General features: G+C 41.7%; 2 protein-coding genes across 3 annotated transcripts in view; one reads left to right on the forward strand and one right to left on the reverse strand.

The window, feature by feature from the left end:
• Positions 1 to 1652: 1652 nt before the first annotated feature.
• Positions 1653 to 14391, forward strand: GPR119 (G protein-coupled receptor 119). Its single transcript, XM_019491855.2, has one exon. The coding sequence runs from the start codon at positions 11503 to 11505 to the stop codon at positions 12541 to 12543; it is 1041 nt and encodes a 346-aa protein (XP_019347400.2). The 5' UTR covers positions 1653 to 11502; the 3' UTR covers positions 12544 to 14391.
• ERICH6 (glutamate rich 6) overlaps positions 14371 to 24406 on the reverse strand; it is a 30348-nt gene continuing 20312 nt past the window's right edge. Inside the window, exons 12-17 of one of the 2 annotated variants that reach the window (XM_019491854.2) lie at positions 21719 to 21786; positions 19723 to 19880; positions 18564 to 18649; positions 17463 to 17615; positions 16229 to 16460; positions 14371 to 15262 (exon numbers count right to left, since the gene is read on the reverse strand). In XM_019491854.2, the coding sequence (XP_019347399.2) occupies positions 14999 to 15262; positions 16229 to 16460; positions 17463 to 17615; positions 18564 to 18649; positions 19723 to 19880; positions 21719 to 21786 (961 nt within the window). In that variant the 3' untranslated portion in view covers positions 14371 to 14998. Of the gene's footprint in view, positions 15263 to 16228; positions 16461 to 17462; positions 17616 to 17901; positions 18650 to 19722; positions 19881 to 21718; positions 21787 to 24406 lie in introns of those variants that run through there. The other variant, XR_009463485.1, reaches the window with a different exon arrangement.

A 24406-nucleotide genomic window follows, 5' to 3' on the forward strand; every position in this document is an offset into this window, starting at 1 on the left:
CTCTGGACACTCCACTGCTGAGCTCAGGATTGCTGTTCTCAGGTAGCAACGTTCTTATAACCACTGTGAATGGCAAATTGCAGAAGAAGAAAATACCCACAGACTGGATTGTGTTAAATCTTGTTTCAACAGGGACTATGGATTATCCCATTATCTGGATTAGCTTCTATGGCTCCTTTGGCCCTATGTGTTTATTGCTTGTTTGTTTGCCTCTCCCAGCACTCTTCCCATCCTCTTCTCTGTCTCTGTTTCTCTTTCCCCCTGCCCCACCTCACTTTTGTATTCAATTTGTTTTCTTAATTAACTGTTTTGTGCACATCCTTTCTGATGAAGTGAGCTTCAGCCCATGAAAGCTTGTACTTCATAACCTTATTTAGTAAGGCACATTTTTACCCTGCCTTCTGCAAGATGTGGAGGTGTTTTTCTGGGTAGCATGTTAAGATTCCTGGAGCTAGGCTTAGGGCACAGGTAGGTAATGCAGTCCAGATCAAGTTTAGCAGGATGCAGTACACCCCCGCCCCCATGGGTTGGGGGTGGGTGGGTTCCAAACACGGGTCAGGTTGTGGACTTGGGAGGTTCCTCCTGTTCTCATGGGTGCTTGGCAGCTGAGGATGTCAGATAGAGTGACAAGTCTGGAGCCTATCCAAGCTAGTACTTGTGATCAGGCTGCTCAGGATGGGGGCTGCTGGAACAGCCCTAGTTAGGTTGAGGGTTAGAGATTTGACAAGGTTTGGAGTTGTTTTTCCTATTGGGGTGGTAGGACTCCTAGAGCTATGTTTAGGGCACAGGTAGTAATGTAGTCCACACTCAGAGTTAGCAGGATGGACCCTGAGATTCCCCCACCTAGGATGGGGATGGGTGGACTCTAAAACATGGGTCATACTGCAGCATGGACAGGTTCTTTCTCTGCTGGATGTTTGACAGTTAAGGCTCTCCCGTTTAGGCTTAATGATTGGGCTTGGAACCTCTCCAAGCTAGTACCCCTGCTCCAGTTGCTTGGGGTGGTATTTCCTTGAATGTAAAGAGGCATGTGATAATTTGAAGTTTTTTACTGGTTGATATTCATTCATTCATTCATTCATTCTCATCTGAAATAGATTAACCAAAATTTTCTAGGGTCTCTGGGAGTTTTTAGCTTCTCATTAATGATGTACTTCATTCATATTTGACAGAAACCAGTAATTGCACTTGCTCTGTAATCGTACAGATGTGTTGCTAGGAAACTTCCAGAAACTGTTCATATGCAATATATCCTACTAATATTTACCTAGGCTTCACAATTTGGAAAAGAATAATAAACTACTTTTAATAGTGGTGGTGATCTGCTTTGAAGGCTAGCTGATCTGTTTATATAACAAATGATATATTGTCCATGTCTTTGGTGCAGGTCACGGGGTATGATACTGACTGTGAAGAGTGGTTTGTGTGGCTTGGGCTGATTGTGGATAACCTCATGAATTGCTCTATTATTGTAAACCTACCCAGTATTACTGTAAAAGAGATGGGTAATTAGGAATCCTGGTTTTCTCTAATTAAAAAAATTCTTCAGTTTTCAGATTAAAAAAAGTAACCCAAAATCCACATTTTCCCATAATTAAAATGAAACACTATTTTATATATATTAGTGGTGTTTCATTTTAATCACAGGAAAATGTGGATTTTGGGTTATTTTTTTAAATCTGAAAATTGATGGGGGAAAAAAAACCCACCCCAGAGAAAACCGGGGTCCCCGGTAATTATACTCACATTTTGTTAAACATGGCAGAAGTACAAGTTTGTTTTCATGCTATGAGTGCGTAAATCTTACCATTGCCTCAATTTTGCATATAATTCTGGATCACCAAGACCATCAGATGTTTTATTTTTTACAGGTTACACTGAATCCCATAAAACAGTATTTATGGTATGTTTTCAAGCAAAAATAACTCTAATGAGTTGGAGAGAAAAAGTGTTGGCAGTCATTAAAGAAAGCATTACCTGCCTTCCTTCCTGAGATCTACTTATAAAGCATTAACAGAATACTAAGTAGTTTTACACTTTAACCAAAGGGGTTTAATTCTGAAATAAGCATGCTGCATTACTTCAGTTTTGCTGCCATGAAACATTTTCATTTTCAATCAGGTCTTCAATTAGCGTGGGTTATTTTCCCTCTATAAATACTTTATATCGGTAACATGAAACCCAAATACTGTTTATCCAGCTATTATCATGCCCCTGAAATCATAGTTTTGACTCGTCTGTCATGTATAACTGTTAGCTCCTACTTAATGCATATTTGCTTCTACATAAAGTTAGATTATCAAATTTTTTTTAATTAAAATCATGTTGTTAGCTTTCACATTTCCATGAACTAAGTGGATACACATATGTAGATAGTGAATGGCAGTTTTCAAAATTACAGTGTTTTAACCCATTTTAGTGCTTGTTAAATACAGGTGTTTAGAATACAAGGTGTTGGAGAATAGGGCCAAAATGTTGTTGATCTAATTGCTGGGTACTCTGTAAACTATTATGGATCCATCAGTGGAATTGAAATAGGAAGCCACCCCTTAGAAGCTGCTTGAGGCACACATTTTTTGGGGTCCAGCAATTGGGAGTAATTCCACCAATGCTAGTGAAATTACACTGGTGTGAGTGAGACCAGAATCAGGGCATTTGCCTTCATGTTCATGTAAAGCACCAAAGGTCAAACTCCAATGATTTAAGTGTCTCAGGATGCAGATAAATCTAAAGTTTTTTTTTTTTTCCTGGGAGTGAGGTACTTCATCCTTTTAGGTCCTTTTGAAATCCTACTTGGTACTTTTCTGTACCTTTAGGTGTTTAAATATTTGATACTCAGTAATTAATGTTTGCCCCAACAGGTCGTAAACATCTCTAGCACAGGGTCAGCGGGGCTTATATGTTGGTCTCAGCTTTCAGCTGTGCTTCATTTCTGACTGAATAAGTGGGGTCTGTAGTCTAAGAGGAGCATGTGACTGAGATGGTTCATGGAACCATGGGCTGATGATGGAATCTGGTATAAAAGAAGTAATATCCTCTGAAAGGGAAGAGATTTGGGTGAGTTAAGGCCTAAGACCTGACTTGTCTTTCTGCAGTGACCTGGGGAAGAGGCTACCAGAAAGAGGTTACAGAGAAAATCTGAATATACAGTTTTTGTAGGAAGTGATCCTGTGAAGCAGGGGCTTTTGGATAGGGATGGGTAGCACTTCCTGGTTCCAGATGCCAGGGCGCAAGCCTTTACCAGAGGCAGGGCTGTAGTAGCACTGAAGGCTGGTGTGGAACACCTGGAACCCTGAGGATGAAACCTAGCATGGTTAAGACTAAGCAGCTATTTGGCCTGAGAAGCAGTGGGGGAGGATATAGGGATAAATGCTATACTCTAAAGATAAGGGCATATTTGCCCCAATTACCCTGTTACACTCTAAAGGGAGAACTTTTTTTCTGTGACTGAAGTTTCAAAGTATCAAAATCCTCCAGCTACCAAAAGGAGAATGGGAAACTGTTAATGGATGCTTTCTGATGCTGAACCAGGTAAGCAACTATGTTCTTAATAGATGATTGTGCTTATTGGATTATACTGTAGATAGAGGTAGGCAACCCCCAGCACAGCTGCTAGTGTTGCACACAAAGGCATTTTGCTTGGCATGTGTACTTCAGGGTGAATGGGGTAAGCTGCTTGGCCTGCACTCCTACAACAAGGCTCGGACTCCTAGCGGCTCCCCCGCTGTCTGCTCCTGGCATACCAACGTCTTCCAAGTCGAGGTTGTGGTGTTTTTGACACTCTTCCCAAAAATGTTACTGACCCCTGTTGTAGATAAATATTTTGACTAGGATTCAGGTCTCTGTTTCCATAATTCTAAATGAGATCAGAATTTGGCCCTGTAGCTTCACGTACTGAACATAACCAATGCACTTTAACATAGCTATTCCAAGACACACAAGCTTGACAAATACTGTGTGTGACTGCCTAGAAACAATGGAATGGTATAAATCCATTTAAAATGTTTGCAAAGCTATTAGTGGAGCTTTTATACTGGTCTTTAACAAAAGGTTGCAAGTAATATTTATCTTGGACTGGTTGACTTAAAATCAAAATCTGTAACAAATGTGAACTAAATGAATATAGAATGTTTAACCAGTAGCTAAATAGATAATGTATTGGATTCATTTTTTGTTGAACTAGTTTGCAGCGTGCCAGAGTACAGATAGGGCCAAATATAATTGAAATGAATTGCATACAAAATGGGTATCTGATGATAAAATAGAAGCAAAAATACATGCTGCTTTTCAAGTAAAGGGCTACAATGTTTGGGAGATTAGAAATAATCCACTGATGCATTTGCTTTGCAGGCAGACAAATTTGCCTTCCTATGACCAGATAGGAAATACCCTTTACACATCCTCTGCATATGTCCTAATATCCCGTATGATCCTCAGTGTGCAGCTCTCCACCTACTCCAGCACCTGAAGACATGATTGAACCCATTTTTTGTCCTAAGTAGTCCTTTAGTCAGGTCCCTAAGGACACCCTCCATTTCTACCTGTCAGTTCATCTCCCCTGAATTACCAAGTGGAATATTCCTTGGTTCCTAATTTCTACTTGATTGGGAAACTTCCACTTCAGTTCATTGCTCTTGGCTAGCATTCATAAACATAATCTTCCTGCTGTTTGGGTTTCAACATACTGCTAGTTTCTCCAATAAGTACTAAAGAACTTCACCTGATGCTACAGATGTGAGCAAGGTGAGCTTTATAACATGCAATGTGAGCATAAGATGGACCCGGTCCAATTTTTGGCCCTTTTTAATTTTCTAGCAAAGGCACATAGTGTCCAGACCAAAACCTAGCTCTGACCCAGGATTGTTCTCAGCCAAGATGACCTGATATCTGAAAACCAGGACATTATCAAGATGATCATAGAATATGGTCTTGGTACAAGTCAAAGAGGGTGCATATAAGTGAGTTTTGGCAAATGGGGAGAAAAAGAATACCCATGTATATCCCTCCGGGACCTTACCTACCTACCTACTCAGTGCAGAAGACAGACTGGTTTAAGCATGCATGCAGAGATCATTGGAAGGAGAGGGAAGAAGGGGCTTGTTCATGTGACAGGACTAGCAGTAGAAGCATGTGGTTCTTGAGGCATATTCCCATCCATCAGTTTTACTGTGGCCCCTCAGGTGATCAGTCTGCTGTGGATTACACAATACAGGGGTTTATGGCAGCATCATCAAAAAAAAAAAAAAAAAAGTTTAGTTCCTCAGGTGTTATGTTTTCAGACTAACATCTGATGATGTGACAGACTTGCAGGTCTGAGGGCAACAATTTAGACTAGAAGTTCCCTCCTGGGATAAGTTCCATGATGCATCAGTGGCTATATTGCCTGGAAATAGCATAACAAAACTAGCATGCAGTAGCAATAATTTATTTTCCTGTATTAAAAAAAAAAAAAAAGAAAAGAAATACAAACCTTTACATTTGACCATGGCCTGGCCCTTTGAAGACTTAATCCTTGTCCTGAGATCTAAAGGTGGTTTGGTGTACTTGTAACTCCGTGTGCTCAGAAGTGTGTGGTCCAGTCAGAAAAGCTATAAACAAACCCTCTTCCCAGGGTTATAGAGTGCACCAGCTTTAAGTGTTTGCTAGGGTCAACAAGGTTTCTGTAAACACCACCATATCGCAACCAGTGCACATGGATCTAACGCACTGTCAATCCAAAGCAAAAAGCTCCATGTTCTCCTAGATCTTTTATAATGTGTTTATGTATTTACTTCTCTGGAAGGCCAATTTGTTTAAATTTCTCTTCTTTGGAGTATTTTTTTTCCATAAATAAGGTCACATTTGCTACAATCTCCTTGTTCAACAACATCTTAAAGAAAATGGAAACAATATTTTTTTTTGTAAGAGTTTTTGCATTTGCCTTATACATGCACACACATGCATGTGATGGAAACACTATACATGAATTAATGTAATAATGTACATTGATATGCCAGCTTATGACTTAGTTAACAGAAGAATCCCAATAAAACGCAGGTACCAGATGAGCATGTGTTCACAGCAGTGGTGGTGATGCTCATGTGATCGTATATTTTTCAGTGTTCGTCATGCCTTTTCAGTTACCTACCCTGCATTCTGGCTGCCAAATGAATGCCTCCAGGACCAACTTTTAACAATCAAAACCTTTGAGCAAATGATCTGTACCTGAGATCAAGCTGGATAACATTCAGCACTTGATCTGTGATGGGACTAGAAAGGGATTCCAGACTTGGAAATGAGTAGTGGACACTGTGTAATTAAGGAAGACTTCAGTTTTTCCCCCTATAGTTTGGGAAATGAACACAACAAATAATATGTGGATATATTTGGACAGGTTATCTGATAGTGACCATTTGACAGAAAGATCTATTTTAGCACTAGTTTTAGTGAGCAGTGTGAACTTTATAGAAAAATTGATTGTGGAAAAGAATTGAGGATTGAACAATCGGGAGTTGATTTGATTTAGTTTAAATTGCAGGAGGTACAGGAGTATGTCTGTAGTAAGGATCTTGGACTTCAGATGGGCTAAGCTTGAGAAGCAAAGACAATTTAGTTAGGGAAGTCAACTGGATTCAGGAGCTAAGGGACTTGGATGTAGATGTGTCGTGGAATTACTATTTTAAGGTAAAAGTGCAAATGCAATCTGGTGGTTGCTTCCCAAGTTAAGGATGAAAACTGTAGGGAAGGGCTACAAAACTTCATGTAAAAAGACATTTGTCATTAAAACAAACAGAGGATATACTAGAAACAGAAAAAAGAATTGACTAGTTAGGACAGTTACCTTTCTGTGGCCAAAGAACGTAGAAATCGAGAGAACAGCCAAATGCTAGTTGAGTTAAACCTGGCAAAGGTTATCAAAACAAATAGGAAAAAAAATTCTCTGATCACAAAAAGAGAACCAGGAGGGAAGAAGTGGGCTACTTTATGTAGAAGATGAGATTGAAGTAAAACATTACCTCAGATCTTGGTTCATCCCTAGGCTGGCCTTGATTTCTGTCTTCTGCACAGATACAGTTGTAATTGAAGAGGATGGTTGGGTAGCACGTGACAATGAAAACATGATTATGGAAATAACCAGATCTGAGGAAGTGAAGCAGATTATTTACTCTCCCAAAATCAGGAGTCTCAGATGATCTTGATCCCACAATGTTGAAAAAAACACGGTAAATAAAATAGCAACTACTTGAGCAATGGACCTATCAATACAGGGATTATGCCTACTTCTGGAGCATATAGCAAATGTAATGTATCTCTCTAACAGAGAGAGAAAAAAGAGTGACCCAGGCCTATCAGCTTGACTTCAATAGTAGGTGAGATGCTTGAAAAGATTGAAAGAGATAACAATCGAAGACATGGAAGTAAACAGAAAGTTTTCCAAACAAAGTAGTGGGGACAAAAAGCCTAAATCCCTTTAAGGTTGAACTTGGTAAGTTCCTGCTCTGGCTAGGGAGTAGAGGGGCAGGACCATCCCTGCTCTGCTGGAGCAGAGAGCCCAGCCAAGCCAAGAGAGCATGCTGGGATGCTGGGGGTCTCTGGTTTAACTTAAACCAGGAAGGGGTCTGGGACAGAAATTGCATAAACCCGTTTGAGCTCAATCAGTTAAGTCTGATACTACATTAAACCAGGTTTATCTCAAACCAGTTTCTACCATTTTGAAACTGGTTTATATGCACTGAACTTATGTTCTCTTACAGGTTTAAGCCAGTTTCTGATCACTTAAACTGGTTTATGTGTAACTTCTGTCCCTAACCCTAGTGAGAGAGTTTTTCCTAATATCTAACCTAAATTTCCCTTGCAACTTGAGACCCTTGTTCTATCATCTGCCACCACTGAAAACAATCTAGCCCCATCCTCTTTGGAACCACCCTTCAGTTAGCTGAAGGCTGGTATTAAATACCCTCGCCCCCCCCTCCCCCCTAGTCTTTTCTTCCTCAGACTAAATAAACCAAGTGCCCTCAGCCTCTCCTCAGAAGTCTTGTCCCCCAGCCCCTTAACCATTGTTGTTGCTCTCTGCTGGTCTCTCCAATTTGTCCACATCCTTTCTGTAGTGGAGGGCCCAAAGTTAGACACAGTACTCTAGCTGTGGCCCCGCTAGTGCCAAATAGAGGGGAATAATCACTTTGCTCGATCTCCTGGCAACGCTCCTACAAATGCAGTCCAGTATGCCATTAACCTTCTTCTCAACAAGAGCTGTTGGCTCTTACTCGGCTTATTGTCCACTGTAACCCCCAAGTCCTTTTCTGCAGAGCTTCTGCTTAGCCATTTGGACCCCAGTTTGTACTAGTGCATGGGATTATTCTGTCCTAAAGACAGGATTTAGCACTTGTCCTTACTGAACTTCCTGAGATTTCTTTTGGTCTAGTCCTCCAATTTGTCTAAGTCTCTCTGAATCTTAGCCCTACCCTCCAGTGCATCTACTATTATCCCACCTTGGCATCATCTGCAAACTTGCTGAGGGTGTACTCTATCCCATTTTCCAGATCATTGATGAAGATATTGAACAAAACTGGCCACAGCACCAACCCCTGGGGCACTCCACTTGATACTGGCTGTCAACTAGACGTTGAGCCATTGATTATTACACTTTGAGTCTGAGGATCCAGCCAGTTTTCTATTTGCCTTACAGTCCATTTGTTCAACCTGCACTCCCTGAGCTTGCTTGCGAAAATGTTGTGGGAGACCATAACAAAACCCTTGCTAAAGTCAAGGTACATAGCATCCATTGCTTTTCCTCTTTTCTGAAATCCAGGGTCCTTGCTTTGTTGCTCTCTTGCCTTCCTTTCCTCAGGATCCTGAACTCACTTAGCTCATGGTTGCTGATGCCCAAGTTGCCATCCACTACTGCATTCTCCACCAATTTTTTCCTGTTTGTGAGCAGCAGATCAAGAAAAGCATAGTCCCTGGCTGGCCTCTCTAACACTTGTACCAGGAAGTTGTCCCCAGCACTCTGCAAAAACTTCCTGGATTGCCTGTGCACTGCTGTATTGCCCTCCCAAAAGATCTCAGGGTGATTTTGAAGAACCAGGGCCTCTCATGTAGGGAGATGTTGGGGCCCTGAATTCTTCTTTTGTACTGACCAGGCAGAAAGGGGTGGGTAGGATGCTTTCTGTAGTATAATTCATTGGGCAGTTTCAGTCATATCTGCGGCAACCAGGCCTACGACCAGGAAAGAGTTTTGCTGAGCTGGACCTCACTGTAGACCTGAAAACTAATGTGTTAGCTGTTTGAATTAACACAATCTCCTCTCTGACATCACTGCATTGTTCAGTAAGTGGGTAATGGAGTCGTTCACTTTCTGAAAACAGGCCTCTAGGAACAAAGTCTTATTATAGCAAAGAAATATGAGCTCTAATAAACATTTGTTTTAATATTCACATAGTTAAAAATGTCTGAATTAGAATAGTTAATTCACTGAGTCTAAATTCATATTGCATCATAAAATGCTGGTATGTTTTTAGTTGCCAAAGAAAATTACAATTCTGTTCAGATAAACAGGCCTGCAATTAGATGCCTTGTGTGTATTTTTAGACTTGACTTGGCCTATTAGTTCAATCCAATGTAGCATTTTATACAGAATCATTCATGTAAAGTATCTTAAACCATTTTCTGGAGAGACTGGTTTTGATAGATGAATCTGTAACAATTCTAAATGGAATGTATCAATATATTGAACTCACCTGCGCACAAGTATCACAGGTGGAAGGCAAACATCAGAAAATAGTGATGCTGCTATTATTTGGCATTAAAAAATGTTGCCATGAAAATATTGGCTCTAAGTGTAGGTGGATAATGTCGTATGGTAAAACCACATGCCCCCTCTCTCCATGAGATTTCTGACTGGCAGCATCTGAGGTTGAGTGTTAATATTTTATACCCACGAGCTGGGTATTTTATACTTACGGGCTGTTGAAGCCAGTGTTGAAACTTTCAGGGGCAGACTGCAGGAGTGGGAGAGGGGAAATGAGGGAGCCACAGTGGTGCAGAAGCACCTCGCTTGTGCTGCTATCCCCAGCTGACATGGGTTTGGGGCTCCCCCATGCACGTTCCAGTTGCAGGGAGTGGCTGTGGGGTGCTGGATTCAGCAGCATGCAGGTTCTTCCTTCCAGAGCCTGCTTGTTGCCCACGCCTCCCCCTCAAGTGTTCCTTGCTGGCTGGGAGCAGATGCTGGAAACTGCAACCTGTGTGCCACCACTTTGTTCTTAGCTGACACGGGCATGGAGGAAACAAAATGACTCCACAAAGGTGTATCAAATCCACTATGATCCAGGTCCAAAATGCACAGTTTTTCCCCCCTTATTTCCATTTCCCCATGCCCAGAGTAAAACTAAAAATTAGAGAAGTATTTGCCTTTTTTCCCATAGCTTTCCATGTCTTCCAAATAACTGGTAATTACAGTTGGCACATGATATTCAGATGTAGGTGACTTTTGTATTCAAGCTTTTGGTGTCCTTAGTGCACAGTAAAGCTAGGGAGAGAATCCTGGCATCCTAGTGCCCGGTTTTCTGCCCAAGCACTAGATGTTCCTTTCTGTTACAAAAGCCCAGACTGTTACACAAAAAGGCGTACTTGTTTGTTAAACAAACTTTTTTGATTCTGATCAACCTGCACAAAATGTGTAATTTCAGGCCAGGTTCTTCCTGCTTCTGGGTTGTTGTTGTGTGTGGTGCTTTAGTCTAGGTTTTGGTGGTGTCTTTCTGTAGAAACCTTACATACATATTCCTTAGTTTCCATAGTTCTAAGATCTTCCTTTAAATCTTCCTTCTCCTGAAATTAAAAACACTCTAATAGAAATCATAATCCCATTCTTGTGCTTGACACACACAATCTTTGTAGTAACTGAAGTCCATTTACCTCTTTGAAACAAATACTGACATCTTTATTATTCACACTCTGATTGTTTTACAGTAGATATTTTATATGGGATCATTTCCTTTGTGGGCTAGGAAACTCATTCAGTTTGCACTTGTTCTATCCACCTGTCAGGGTTATGATTTATTTTTGCTTTGTTTGATAGTCTTGTTTTATCTTTCTGCGTCAAAGACATGCAGGAACTGACTGAACAAGCAAAAATCCCCAGCCACTCTTTCCTCCCACCGCAGTGACTTGATTTTGCCAGTCATTTTAGGCTGGCAGCAGACAAGGACTTTGCTTTCTTCTACATCTCTCAGCATGTTAATAAAGGCAAAGGGCAAAATCTGAATGAAAGGAGAAAAAGTAAGAGACCCTTAGAAATTTACAGAAGAGCAATGGCGGATTGAAGGACCTGACCTCTGAGAGAGTTAAGCCGAGCAGTTAAAGGCTCCCAAATTTATTTTTATGCTTCTGAAACTTCAGATTCCAGGCTCAACCTGCATTTCTCCTCACATCTTGGCTTTTTCTGGTGGAGTCATAATAGGCTGTGGGGGCCAGTTGCCAAAGCGCCTCTGGAAGGTAATGTAGCTTCATCCTTGTTTCCCAAGGAAGATGCCAGATCTTCTGTATGGAGTCTTGCATTCTCTCCTGAGCTGTTTCATTCCTGCTGCCAATCTGCTGGTAATTGTGGTTGTCTACAAACTGATGAAGAAGAAGCAGGGTACAAACTACATCTTCATCCTCAACCTGGCTTTTGCAGACTTGCTGGTGGGCGTAATGTGCATAGCAGAGGCACTGGATGATATGCTGGATGGAAACTTTGACAGGAACTTGTCTATCTGTCTCTTGCGGATCTGCATGAGCCTGACACCTTGTATTGGCTCCATCCTCACTTTGCTCTTGATTTCCCTTGATAGATACTTGGCAGTAAAGCTGCCCCTTCATTACCCGGCCCTTTTGAACAAAAAACCCATAGTCCTCTCACTCACTATTCTGTGGGCCATCTCTTTCTTGTTTGGCCATATGCCTTTGATTTTCCCCTCTCTGCAGAAAAGCAACTACACGGGCTACTGTGGGCTCCTGTATGCAGCCAAGAGTGAATACCTGTATGTGATCTGCTTCGGCATCTTCATTCCTGTCCTGCTGATCCTGATCTGCCTGCATGTCTCAGTGGGGAGGATTGCTTACTCACAGCACAAACGGATCTTGCGCAGCTGCTTGCAAGCAGAGCCCCTCAGAGCCCACCTCCGCCACTTCAAGGCACTGAGGACAGCTCTTATAGTGATCATCTGCTTCACGCTCTCCTGGGGACCTTACTACATGGTAGGCATTGTGCAAGCTATCTGTGAGTCCTGCAACTTGGCTGAGCCCCTGAAGGATATCTTATTTCTGCTGGGAGAACTCAATTCCCTTATCAACCCCATTATCTATGCACTGTATAGTAAAGATATAAGAAGCCATTTGGCCAAATTGATGAAATGCAAGAAGAAAGGGCAAGTAAATCCATTGGCTGTCATCCACTTTAATATCCAAGCCTCTGGTGGCTTAAACAATCAAGAGGGCAAGGGGTCTGGTTCATTGGGAGATCAAGCTTCTGATGTCACTTTCCCCAGCTGTTCTGGTAACTGCAAAATAGTCTTCTCAGTATCTTGATTCAAAGCAGGTGAGCAGCCCACAGTCCAGCAATGAAAGGGAACATGGGATGGATAATTTTTTAGTACACTGAGTGACAAAGAAAAACAAAATTGAAAACCACTCCAGGTTAAGGTTTTTGGGTTTTGCCTTTCCATGCATAAAATATGAATGAGTTGCTTGGAAATGTGTGTGTTTGGAGAAGGGGGGAGCCGGGCAGCAGGCAGGGGGCAGTGTTACTCAATTTTGACAAAACGGGCTTGTTTTTAAAATCAGTCTGCTAGAAATAAAATGTTTTCCATGCATGCTGGGTTAAACCTTGAATTGCACTGAGCCACTGTATGTTCCCATTTGCACCACAGCAACTCCTGTGATGTTATGTGTTCAGCAGCAGTTACACATGGGATCATTTCCTGCACAGGCTTGCACTTACTTTAGACACCTGTCAAGGGTTATAATTTATCTTTGCTTTGTTGGATAAAGTCCTCTCTTATCTTTCTGTGTCAGACACATCCAACAAGTGACTGAATCAGCTGCTCTCTGCTGCTAAGTGAAAGTGAGATCAGAGCTGGGCTCTGTGTTTATCAATATATACTGTGCATTAGCTAAATGCTCTGCTGTGCTCTAAGTATGTTTCTTTTTCTGAACTTTTCAAGTGTAGTGGTTGTTGGAAGGCAGACAAAGGTGAATTTGATATCTTTTATTAGTCCAACCCAAATAGTTGTGGGAACGCTTTTTTGCTACCCTTTTATCAAATGGCTGGTTGCTCGCTTGCATGACTTGTCTGATTCCTTTTGTTCCCATTGCATGGGTATCCAGACCATTAAAACCACCACGGCTATCATTACCTAGCAACCATGGCAGTCTTAGTGGCAGGAAAGAGTATAAGATAGGTACAGAAACTGACCCATCCCTAGCCATAACCCCTCTTAGGCAGGAGTTAGATGGTCATTGGAGGAACAGCTATTGCTGCCTAGGTTATACCAGTCTGGTGTACGGAGAACTTGGTTAAGGGACTGGAGTGGGAGATAGGAAACTTAAACACAGTTTCTGGCTCCAAAAAAGAGAGAGAGAGAATGTGAGAAAATGAGTCTGTCTTGCAGCTACAAAATGGGGATATTAATGATTCCCTTCTAAATGATGGTGATTGCAGGGGAGGGCACAGTGATGTGGGTGAACCCCCTCTTTGGATTGGACTGCACCATGGGGAACTTCTTAAAGCTCCTAAAGCAGGTGAAAATCCTTCCTCGCTTTCCCTGCCTGCTCAGATGTCCTTTCACCACCTGCTTTTCTCTGCTATCCCAAGCCATTCCTGCTTGCTGCATGGGGGCTGGGCTCAGCTGCGGAGGGCACATAAATGGCAGCAGGGATGCCTGTGCCTGCTGCAATTGTGGGGAGGGTGGAACTACTTCGCTCTGTTGTCGCTGTCCTCTCTCCAGCTGGGCCAAGCGCTTACTCAGCTCAGCTGGCTCTGAAGCTTCCTCACCCCACAACAGTAGAGAAAGCAGCAGTGGCAGGCAGGGAGAGGTGAAGAGGAGAGGAGGGGGCTGCCTCTGAGCAGGAAGGGGAAGGGAATTCCATTTGCTTTAGGGGTTTTAAAAAGTCCCGAGATGCTCCCACGATGTGCTGGAGAGCCCCCGCACGGGCTGGGAGCAGAAGTAGAAGAGGCTGGGAGCAGGGGGTACACCCGCCCCTGCAATATAGGTTGCTGCTCCTGCACCTGTTTGGGAAATCCTGGATCTGTCCATGGGAGCAAAGACAAATCTATAAATTCTTGTGAAGTCTCAGCTATTATCATGTTAGGGACTATGTTGTTATATGTGCAGATGAAAGAAAAAAAGGCAGGTATCTGTCTCCCAGCTCTTTATTTCAGTGTGACTATAATTATTACTCACTACAGCACTTACTCGCTCTGTACAATGAACCCTGCTGGGAAAGTTTGTTACCTTCCATCTGTATTTGTGTTGACAAAACAAGATCCTAACCATAAACTGGGCTGCCTATACAAATTATTCAAGTAGTTATTTAATTCCTACTGAAATGCATGTTGTACTGTCTGGAATGTTACATTTCTGAGCAAGAAAATGATAAAGGATTTTTACAAAAATAAAAAAAAAAGCATTTAAAAATGAGCTCAAGTCATTATCTCTAAGTCTTTAATGCAATTAACATAAAACACTGTCTAAACCCAATTTTTAAGGAAGAACTGGATCCCTTATATTTAATATAGGATGTGATGTGATGTGATGATTACTACCACAAACTATCTCACTTAAATTAATGGAATATTAATGATAGAAAGAACTGTACCTGGTGCATGGGGGACAATTGCCTAGGTAGTTAAACAGAAGGTAAAAGAGTTGGCCTTAAAAGTTGAGCCTACTGTATAAAAGTTCTTTAGGCTAATTTTCATAGATCTACAGTATTCTTCAGAATAGTGAAATGAATGGTCACTGAGCAGCATACATTCTGCAGGTCAGACAGGTGTGTTTATTATAGCTCGTACTGAACTGTCTAGGTCCTCACTTATGCCAGAATTCTTACACAGGTACATTAATTTTAAAGCCTGGGTTGCAAGGTATGAAGGCGGCTTGATTTTGTCGCATTGCTCATTAGAAGGGAAGTTTAAACATCTCTGAAGTCTGTCAAACAGATGCTGAATCTTTATTTTGCAGGCAAACAGCAGTAGTTCTTCTTCACAGGGAAATTTTGGTGATGGAAGTTGACTTCTCTGCCTCACCTTAGAGGGAAAGGAGGAAGACAGGCAAGGAGTTAACACAATTCCCAACTACATGCTTCTCTTTAATAGACTAATCAATAGTTCCTAGCTGATCCTAGAAAATCACACTTCAGCAGAGGGGAACCTGAAAACAAAACCTTCAAGCCAGTCAGCAAGTTTCCACCCAGTAATGGTGTTCTCCCAAACTTGTGGAGGGAAAGGCTCAAAGCATGTCATACATGCTGAGCTCTTGCTCACTGCAGGCAACCTTTCCTGCACCTACAATGTATTTTATGCTACCTGCCAGCAATGCGCACTGCCTAAAACTGTTTAATATTTTATTTCAGTCACAGACATCCCTCTGCCCACCCCTTGCCTGACTCCAGCAGAGGTGTAGACATTCTGGGGCGAGCCATAGTGACGGGTGTGTGCTCTCTTCTCCCCCATTCCATTCCCACTGCAGATGAGTTCTCTAAGAAGCACCAGTTATCTACAGGGGTAGTGTTTAGGGCTGCCATAGACCCAACTGTGTGCTCGTGTTTTGTGGGAAGGCAGTGGGGTAGAGGAGGCACTTGAGGCCCATTTGAGAAATAGATCAGCAGAAGAGATGTTTTTGCACAAGAGAATGAAAATGATTTCCAACTGGGAACATTTCCCATAGCTCTTGCTGATTAGAGTCTTTATTTGGAATTATCAGTTAACAATCCTTTAATTTCAGTATGATGAATGATTGCTGTTAAAGCCAGATGAATTGGGGATTTGAAATGAATGAAGCATATGGAATTCAAGAATTCTGTCAGATTTCAAAGTTCACAAATACAGTTTAATTGCTAGGTACTTCTAAAGATTTGAGTTGTGTTGCCCTTTTCAGGTACAATCCCTTTATTCACCTCCCTCCTTCCTTAAAACATGTTGGAGAGACTATCCAGTTCCTTCTAACTGCTGTACTTCAAGGTAGGAGGGATGCATATGTGCGTGAATAAATACCTGCACTTTTGTTCCCACGATGAATTTTGCTTGTTGCCCCATGGCCAGAAAAGAAATCATAATCTTGTCTTGTCCATATATCCTGACACCAAGATACTGGTTCAGGGATATAAAAATGGGTTTAAATGGAATACGAGATCCAGAAGGTTTCAAATGGCTTGGCCAGGTCCACACCCTCACTCGGTTGCCAGCTTGATCTAAGTAATGTCCTTCCTGAATGTTAATGTTTATCCTAAGCAAGAAGGGAAAAACATCAATAAAACAAGACTGGTAAGTAACACACAATGCATTGCTGTTGCTATTACAGCTCGGCCCTACCCTGCATACCTTGGATTTGAGTGATTCTGGAAACAAAGGGTCTGCTCACATGAACAGGAGTTTGGAGAATAAATAATGAAGGGTCTGTATCTACCCTACTGAAGTCAATGGGAGTCCTGCTTTTGTGGAGGAAGATGAAAAGCTGCTCAATGGGTTCATCTCTGTAGGGTACTGCCAAGTGCTCAACTCCCGTGGAAATTAAAAGCTGTTCAGAGCAAGTCAGCATCTTGCAGGGTTAAGCCCTAAATACCTAAAAGTAGAAAACTGGGAGACTTCAGCTGCATCAAGTGTTTTCTTCCCTTTACTTCATCACAGCTTAAAGGTCTTTGCAGATCTGACAGTGCCACTATTTTAGGTAGGCCAATGTCTTGATTCTTGGGGCAGAGAGGAAGGAGTTGAATTTGATATTAATTTCTCCCTTAAATTGTCTCTCTTCATGGCCTCCCATGCCTCAGACAAGAGAAGCCAGTGGACAAGGGAGGGCCTGGGCTGAACAACCCTCAGCTCTGAAAGAGTGTAAATGTTGGTGGTCTGTTCATCTTCTTACTTTCCTGCTGCTGCAGGGGTACTTCTAGTTTCACCCCTGATTTGGCAAGCTGTGCAGATCATGCAACGATGGGCTCTGTGCCTGTGAGAGTCTTCATCTGTGCTGAACTTCAAGCAGGATAGTGCTTATTCAACTCAATTACTATTAATGGGGTGTGCGTGCACAAGATTAACACACAAGTCTTTGAAAGACTGTGGTCTAAGAATGTAAATAAAACTGTGGTGAGAAATGCCTGAGCTAGATGTTGGCCTTTTATCTATCTATCCATCTATCACTACTGTTAAAACATGTCTTCCCGATCCACACAGTACCAAAATTGTGGCAGGTGCCAATCAGCAAGAAGAAATGACTGAGTGCACCTGAACATACCATATAATCCCATTGGGATGATAGCAAGTGCTTTTACCACTGGACTCAAACACTGCTTGGATTGCTGCATTAGTTGGCTTGTCTTCTTGTACTATGCAAATCAAACCTCCTTTCTTGTTCACAACGATCACCGCCAGATTTCCAGATGGATAGCTACACTTGGATAAGGAACTCAGTCTGTGGTGGGCGAGTAGTCTGTAGTGGTATTACATAGCATTAAATATTTCAGAATGTTGATTTCACAGCACTCCAAGTGACATTTCCTTGATTACTGTTTTCATGCCAGTCACTGGTATTTTAATTGGGGGAATCTTTTTCTTTTTACTATAGTGTGTGTCAAGCCCTGCATACAAGCTATCTGCAGCCTACTAGGCAGGGTGAAAGATTCTACTGATGTGTTTATCATTTAAATATATATGGTTTTCCATTAAAAATATACCTGGTGTTTATAGTGAATGCAAAGCAGAGGGAGCAACTCATGTGATCAGAATGGTAGCAGAGAAAACCCTGGAGGGAGAACTGTGGCGGGGTCATTCCTTTTCAGGGAAATCTTAGAACACCCCAGAACCAAACAGATCCACAACCTTTGCTCCTCATACTTGGTACCATCTGAAAAACAAAATATCTGCTCAACAGGAATACCATAATGGGATGAAATGAACATGCCTCGTGCACAGTTATGGCACCGTGTAATTTGGCATTAGTAGTAGTACTATTTATTACTACCACTACTACTAAACTAAGGATAGATGGGTCTGGGTGGGGAATGCCAGCACAGGAAGGAGACCTCTGTTAACTTTGACAGAATGTTAATATCCCTTCTCATGTGTAACTGAGGTAGAAAGATAGGAGTGCAAGGAAAGTCACATGAAGGAACTTAATTCATTCTACCCATATACTTTGAAGACTATGGAGAGGTGATTATAATTCTGCTGGTTTTAAGCAATTCTTGATTCTTGATTGTGGCTTGTTTATTGGCTGTCATAGCTCTTACTTGCTCTTTGTTGCAAAAGGTTAATCTTAGATTTACCATTCCAACTCATTGTTAAAAACATATACTTTTAAAAGGTGACCAAAGTAAATTAGTCTTGTGAAGGATACAATACTTGGGATGTCCCGTCTGGAAATAAGGTAAGAAATTTTCCTCCATGCCTGTAATACTTTTCCAGGAACTGGTTCTTCGCTAACTGTGGGCAATTAAAAGGAATTTTTTTTTTTTTTTAAAAGCTGAAACTGTCACAAGCATCACTGTTAATTGAACAATCTCTCAGCCTTTGTACTATATCTGTCTTTTATCTTTTGCATACCTGGGTTCTTCATTGAAGTGCAGAGGTATAACAGCATCTCTGCACCTGGGGTAGCACTGGTAGCTGGTGATGACAACACTGTGGCTGGTTGGCACCTATGGCTTCTATTTTTGCCCCCACTCCCTCCAGGTGGGTGCCCTGGGCTGTTGCCCTGATTACCACCCCCCCACCCCCCCAAACACCTTTCTACTGATGCAGCAAAGCCTGGGCCTGGACATTTAAGTTCTTCATTTGGTAGTTAAAACACTGTACTGTAGCTTTGTTTCCTCTCCCCCACCATGTATTACTTGTTTTGGTCTGTGCCCCAAAGATGCTCCAGTCTAGGCTTCTATTATTCCCATGGAATTATGGAGCATACTGCTGAAGTAGACAGGAATGGAGAGGGTTACAACATAGAGCTCCTGAGCCTACTGTCAGTGTTTTATCCACTACTGTGTTAACCAGTTACTTATCACTGCTAATTTCAGTCCTCAACAAAAGTTTGTGCTGTGTTCCTGCTTCAGGCAAAAGCTGATATAAAGAACAAACAGAAAGAGGCCAGAAGAAAAGGAAACTAGCTAGATTCTGCCTGCCAGGACATGCTTGAGTCTCTAAACTTTCAGTGGCTTCTGGCAGAGAAGCAAATGGAGAAGGTTCCTTGACTGGCCAATGTCCTTGTGCTAAAGGGGGATCAGAATACACAAGCTGATGGGGTAGCAGTCAACTGGGGAAAGGTAGCTAACCTCCATACATCATAGCGTTGTGAATCCTTGGCCTGCTTCATGCAGGGGGTGAAATTCATCCCTATGCAGAGGACCAGCAAAAAGCATTGTGCAACATGCAAGTCCAACCAAAGCACTTCCTCAAGGTCTCAGCTGAACAGCTACTTGTCCTCCACAAAGAAGGGACTGCACTGTGCAAATATCAGACTGTCAAAGGGGATCTCTTGCAGTGAAACTTCAGGAGCTCTTTACCTTTCCACCCACTATGGTAAAGTCACAGCATGTAATACTGTAGTTAATATCCTTTCCCTCTTCTTTTTTAACTGTCTCATCAGATGGCAGAGTATAAGTTCCTGACCAGGGTGGCTCTCGGGAAAGCTGGTAGGAAATGGTGTTAAGTTGTTTCGAATCTGAGAAGTAAGCATAGGAGTTGTACATTAGAGGTGGGGCTGGTAATGTTGTCTATGATGAGGCTTTACAACAGTTCCCATTATAAGACTCTGTTTACAGTTGATTATAATTGTGGAAAACTGTTCAGTATTGCCAGGTGTCAGATACAGGCTGATGTTTTTGTTTTTTGAAAAGCGTAGCCAAAATGGTGTAGCCATTTCAGACAGCAAGACCAGGAAAATACATAGTTTAGCTTTTCTTAAATACAGGCAGTCCTCCACTTACAGTGTTTCGAGTTACAATGTTTTGCACTTACAACATTTATAAACTGACACACTGTTTCAACTTTCTGACATCAGTTTTGACTTTACAACGCTTGATCCAATGTGATGCTACGCCAGCGAACAAGTTTGCTGTGTCGCCCATCTTCCCGGAGAACATCTGTCCAAACTTCCTTGGACACTTTCTTCAAGAAAGCAGCCAAGACTCCAGAAAAACCTACAGCCAAGACTCCTGTGAAGACTCCAGCCAAGAACCCTTCAAAAAGTCCAGCAAAGTCACCTCAAAGAAGTTCTTTCAAATCAATATGATTGCTATTTACAATATAAATACATTAATACAGCTATATTATTCACCTATAATTGATTGAGTACAAAATTCTGGGGTATTTTTGGTGACAATAGGGGTAGCGGGCCTTGGTTCAGGGACAAATCCCCCATTTATAACGTTGTTTCTTATGAGAAAATTGGTTCTGAGTTACAACATTTCGACTTAAGACAGTTTTCAGGAACCAATCATGTTGTAAGTCCATGGACTGCTTTTACTTCTGGTGATTATTTGCTTTGTAAGGTCCATAGTTTGGAGCATGGAACTGAAACATGAGCATCCTGAAAAAAATCAGGTCCTAGGTCTCATAGTGGGTACACAAAATTAGTGGATACTGTTGATCTAATTATCTGTGTCTGGATTCCCCATCAGGAAAACGGCAATAATACCACCCCTTGTCCCACAGGGAAATTAATTCCTATGTGTAAGGTACACAAATAGTGGACATCATAAGAACAAAAAACCTGAGGAAAATTATTAATTTTGTCTTCAAAACAGTGCCTGGAGAGCATGCAGGAAATAAGGCCTGAGGCCAGACCTGGAACAATGAGGAGAGAATAAACTATTGAAGAGCTGTTCATTAACTGAGCACTGTGCATGCAATGCCTAAATGAGCCAGAGTTCCTGTGTTAAAATAGTATGTGATAATGTGACTAGACTCTCATCTAGTACATAAGGAAGACTAAATTAAGGTCAGCAGATGCAGGTACATGCATAAACTTTTTGGCTTCCTTCAAGGATATGAAACTGGAGATTTAACAGTAGGTGAAGCAGGAACTTGCGTAACCAAGCCATATTGTAATGGAGATATAAGTATGTTGAATTAATCCTTTATAATTGATTAGTCTTGTAGAGGGCTAGAATTTAACTGGTTATTCACCTTCAGCCTGGATGAGCAAGAGACAGGCAAGTTAATTTTGGCATTTCCTAACTTTCATGGAAAAATGAATTTTATAAAGTGAATGATGTTCTTTTAATGTGTGTGTGTGTAATTGTATATTGAAGAGTTCAGGCATAAATGTCTGATGTCAAAGCAAGGGAAGGCTCTCTGTGTAACCCAAACACCATACTATTTAATATTTAAGGTTGGTGCCACACAACATAAGACAACATGTCACATTTTTCCAGGAGTGCCACAGTGGCTCTAACTAATTAGTTACATTGAAATCTACACACACATTTAGAAGCAAAGTTGTGACAGTGTCAAAATAGCCATTTGGATTAATTCTAACAGTTAAATAATCCTACTTACATTCAATGAAACTGGTCTGCTCTGCTGTCACATAGGCCAACTGTTTTACTATTTGTCTCTCCTGTTGCCTATTAAGAGGAAACAGACAAGACACAAATTTAAAAAAATCTTGATTAGAAAATTGAACGTAAATCTCTGATGTCCTTGTAAGAGATGTGGCCTGATTCTCCTCTCTCAAAATTGCAAGCAACTCCTTTTGGAGAAAATGGAATAATGCCAGCATAAGATCTAAGCAAAAACAGAACTGGTTAGCTGTATTAGTCTGAAGTCAGGCAGAAGGTAGGGTAGGATAGTACTTTAGAGACTAACTCGCTTAGGCATAAGGTGACAGCCTACTTTATCAGATGCTGATGATATAAGCTGTTGCCCATGAAAACTTATGCATCTCTGAACAAGTTAATTTTTAAGGTGCTATCCTGTCCAGCCTCCTATCTAAGCAAAAGAGAATTAGGCCCATGTATGGCTGCCAATAATGCAAAATTAAATGGGTCTGTGTTTTATTAGTATTATTTGATCAAGTCTACAGCCAAGACAAAAACTACAACAGATGCAAAATCTGGATCTTGTGCAAAATAAATGCAACTTCCTGAAAGGTTCAGTAAATTAAATAGATGGACAAAGCATACAGGAAAGTGGGTCTGAGATATGGTAATTTCCTCTTCTGCCTATAAGGATGTTCACAGTAGTGATAAACGTGGTAACAAACAGCTGGAAAACAAGGTGGGGATTCCTCAAACAACTGAGGCAAAAGGTCTGTGCTTTGTTTTTGCTGCCTGGCTATGAAGTCTCATGAGTTCTGACTTAAAAAGATGAAGCACTGGAGTTTATTTCTTTGTGGAGGCTTCCACCTTACCATGAGTTCTTTTGGCAATCTGGAAGCCCCTTTGGAAGTGCAATGTTGTTTGAAATAGCTAGGGCAGTGGACATGCTGGATTCCAGGGTGAGAGGACTAGTGTGTACGTGGGTTATTCAGATTTGTTGTAAAATAAAACACCAAACTTTTTTCTTGCATAACTCTGGGTGTGTTATGCTGGCCAGGACTATTTATAACATCTGTCCAGACAGAAAAGACTTTCCTAATAGCCAGTGCATGGGAAAGCCATGGCAATAGTGGGTTAGGAACAAACAAAAAGCCTAATACAGGAATATTCTTAGATAACGTCACATTAATTTGATGGAATGCCTTAACAGATGGCACAATTTTAAATTTTATAAAGAGTATAATGGTACTTAAACCACCAAACTGTTTGGCTCCTTTTCTGAGTGCTGGGGGACAGTAACACTAAAAGAGAATGCTACAGTGCTGGGGGCAAGTTAAATCTGCATACTTTTTTGTCTTCCTTTTGAGTATAGAAACTGGACATTCCCTGGCAGTCTGAGAAGGACAATAAATGACCAGGCAATAAGAAAATGGGGATACCAGCTTAACTAGCTAATATTATTTTTATATTTGATCTATCACATAGAAGACTAAAATTTGTTTAGCCTTTTAACGTAGATAGGCAGGAGTCTCAACCAGGCCCTAAGAGTTAGGCCTGTATACCTAAATTATTGGCATTAGGCAATTTCTGCCTCTCTGGCATCTCCATCTTATTTTCCTTCCTTTCTTTTTAAGGAAGGAGAAATTTTTATATAGTTACTGACTCATTTGATGCTATTGCTCTTTTAGGTACTGAGCAAACCTAGAAAGAACAGATAAATTATTTGCTGGGGTTTTTTTTACATAAGCAGCCTGTTGTCTCATATATTAGAATAATTTGTTGACTCTGTGATGAATTTCCGCTGGTAAGAGCATAATTTGCAGTTAAAATAATGTAATATACATTTAAAAATAGAATCCCCCTCCTCCAAGCCAACCTATATAAGAAGCAGTGCTGTGGGTCCTGCAGAGCAGGGGTGGTTGATTTTTAGAGTGCTTTCCTCCCCCCAATACTAAGGACCTAAGCTTTTGGACTGCTGAACATTCACAATTCCACAACACGTCTGAGGCTTGGGAATGCTCAGCACCTCTGAAAACTGGACTCCAGGTCCTTCACTTTGGACACCCAAACAAGGAAAGACCCCAAATCAGCACCTAGCTAACATTGATGGTTGAAGTGGTGGAGATAAAACATAGGGGTGCTTGTATATGTGATGCCATTACCATGTACACATGACAAAAATGTTACTTTGTGTGACTTAATGGCGTCACGCTGTGCATTAGGGCTGTGTGAAATGGCACCATTCCATTTCGACTTGCATCTCAAGGTTTCAGTAGAACAGCATTTTTGTTTCGAATTTCGTTTTGATTCGAAACAGCTGTTCCGTTTCGTTTCATCAAAACAGGGATGCTGTTTCGACATTCTGCCCATACCCTATAATGGGGAAGCTTGAAACAGCCTCTCTCATCCAGCAGGCAGATCAGGGGCCCAACCCCAGGAGGGCTGCAGGGGCTGAGCCAGTCCTCCCGGGGCTGCAGGTTCCTGATCTGCCTGCCAGATGAAGGAGGGATGCCGCCTGGGACCGGGGAGCTGGGGAAGGGAACTGAGCCCCATCGCTTAGTTCTCTTCCCCAGCAGTGGGATCGATCAGGGAAGGGAACTGGGGCTGAGCTGAGTGCTACCATCCGGCTGGGGAAAGGAACTCAGCCCAGATGAGCTGTGTTTCCCTCCCCAGCGGGATGATTGTTTCCCCAGCCCGATCGTCTTGC

This window comes from Alligator mississippiensis, chromosome 7 (assembly GCF_030867095.1).
Source record: "Alligator mississippiensis isolate rAllMis1 chromosome 7, rAllMis1, whole genome shotgun sequence".
Classification (NCBI taxonomy): Eukaryota; Metazoa; Chordata; order Crocodylia; family Alligatoridae; genus Alligator; species Alligator mississippiensis.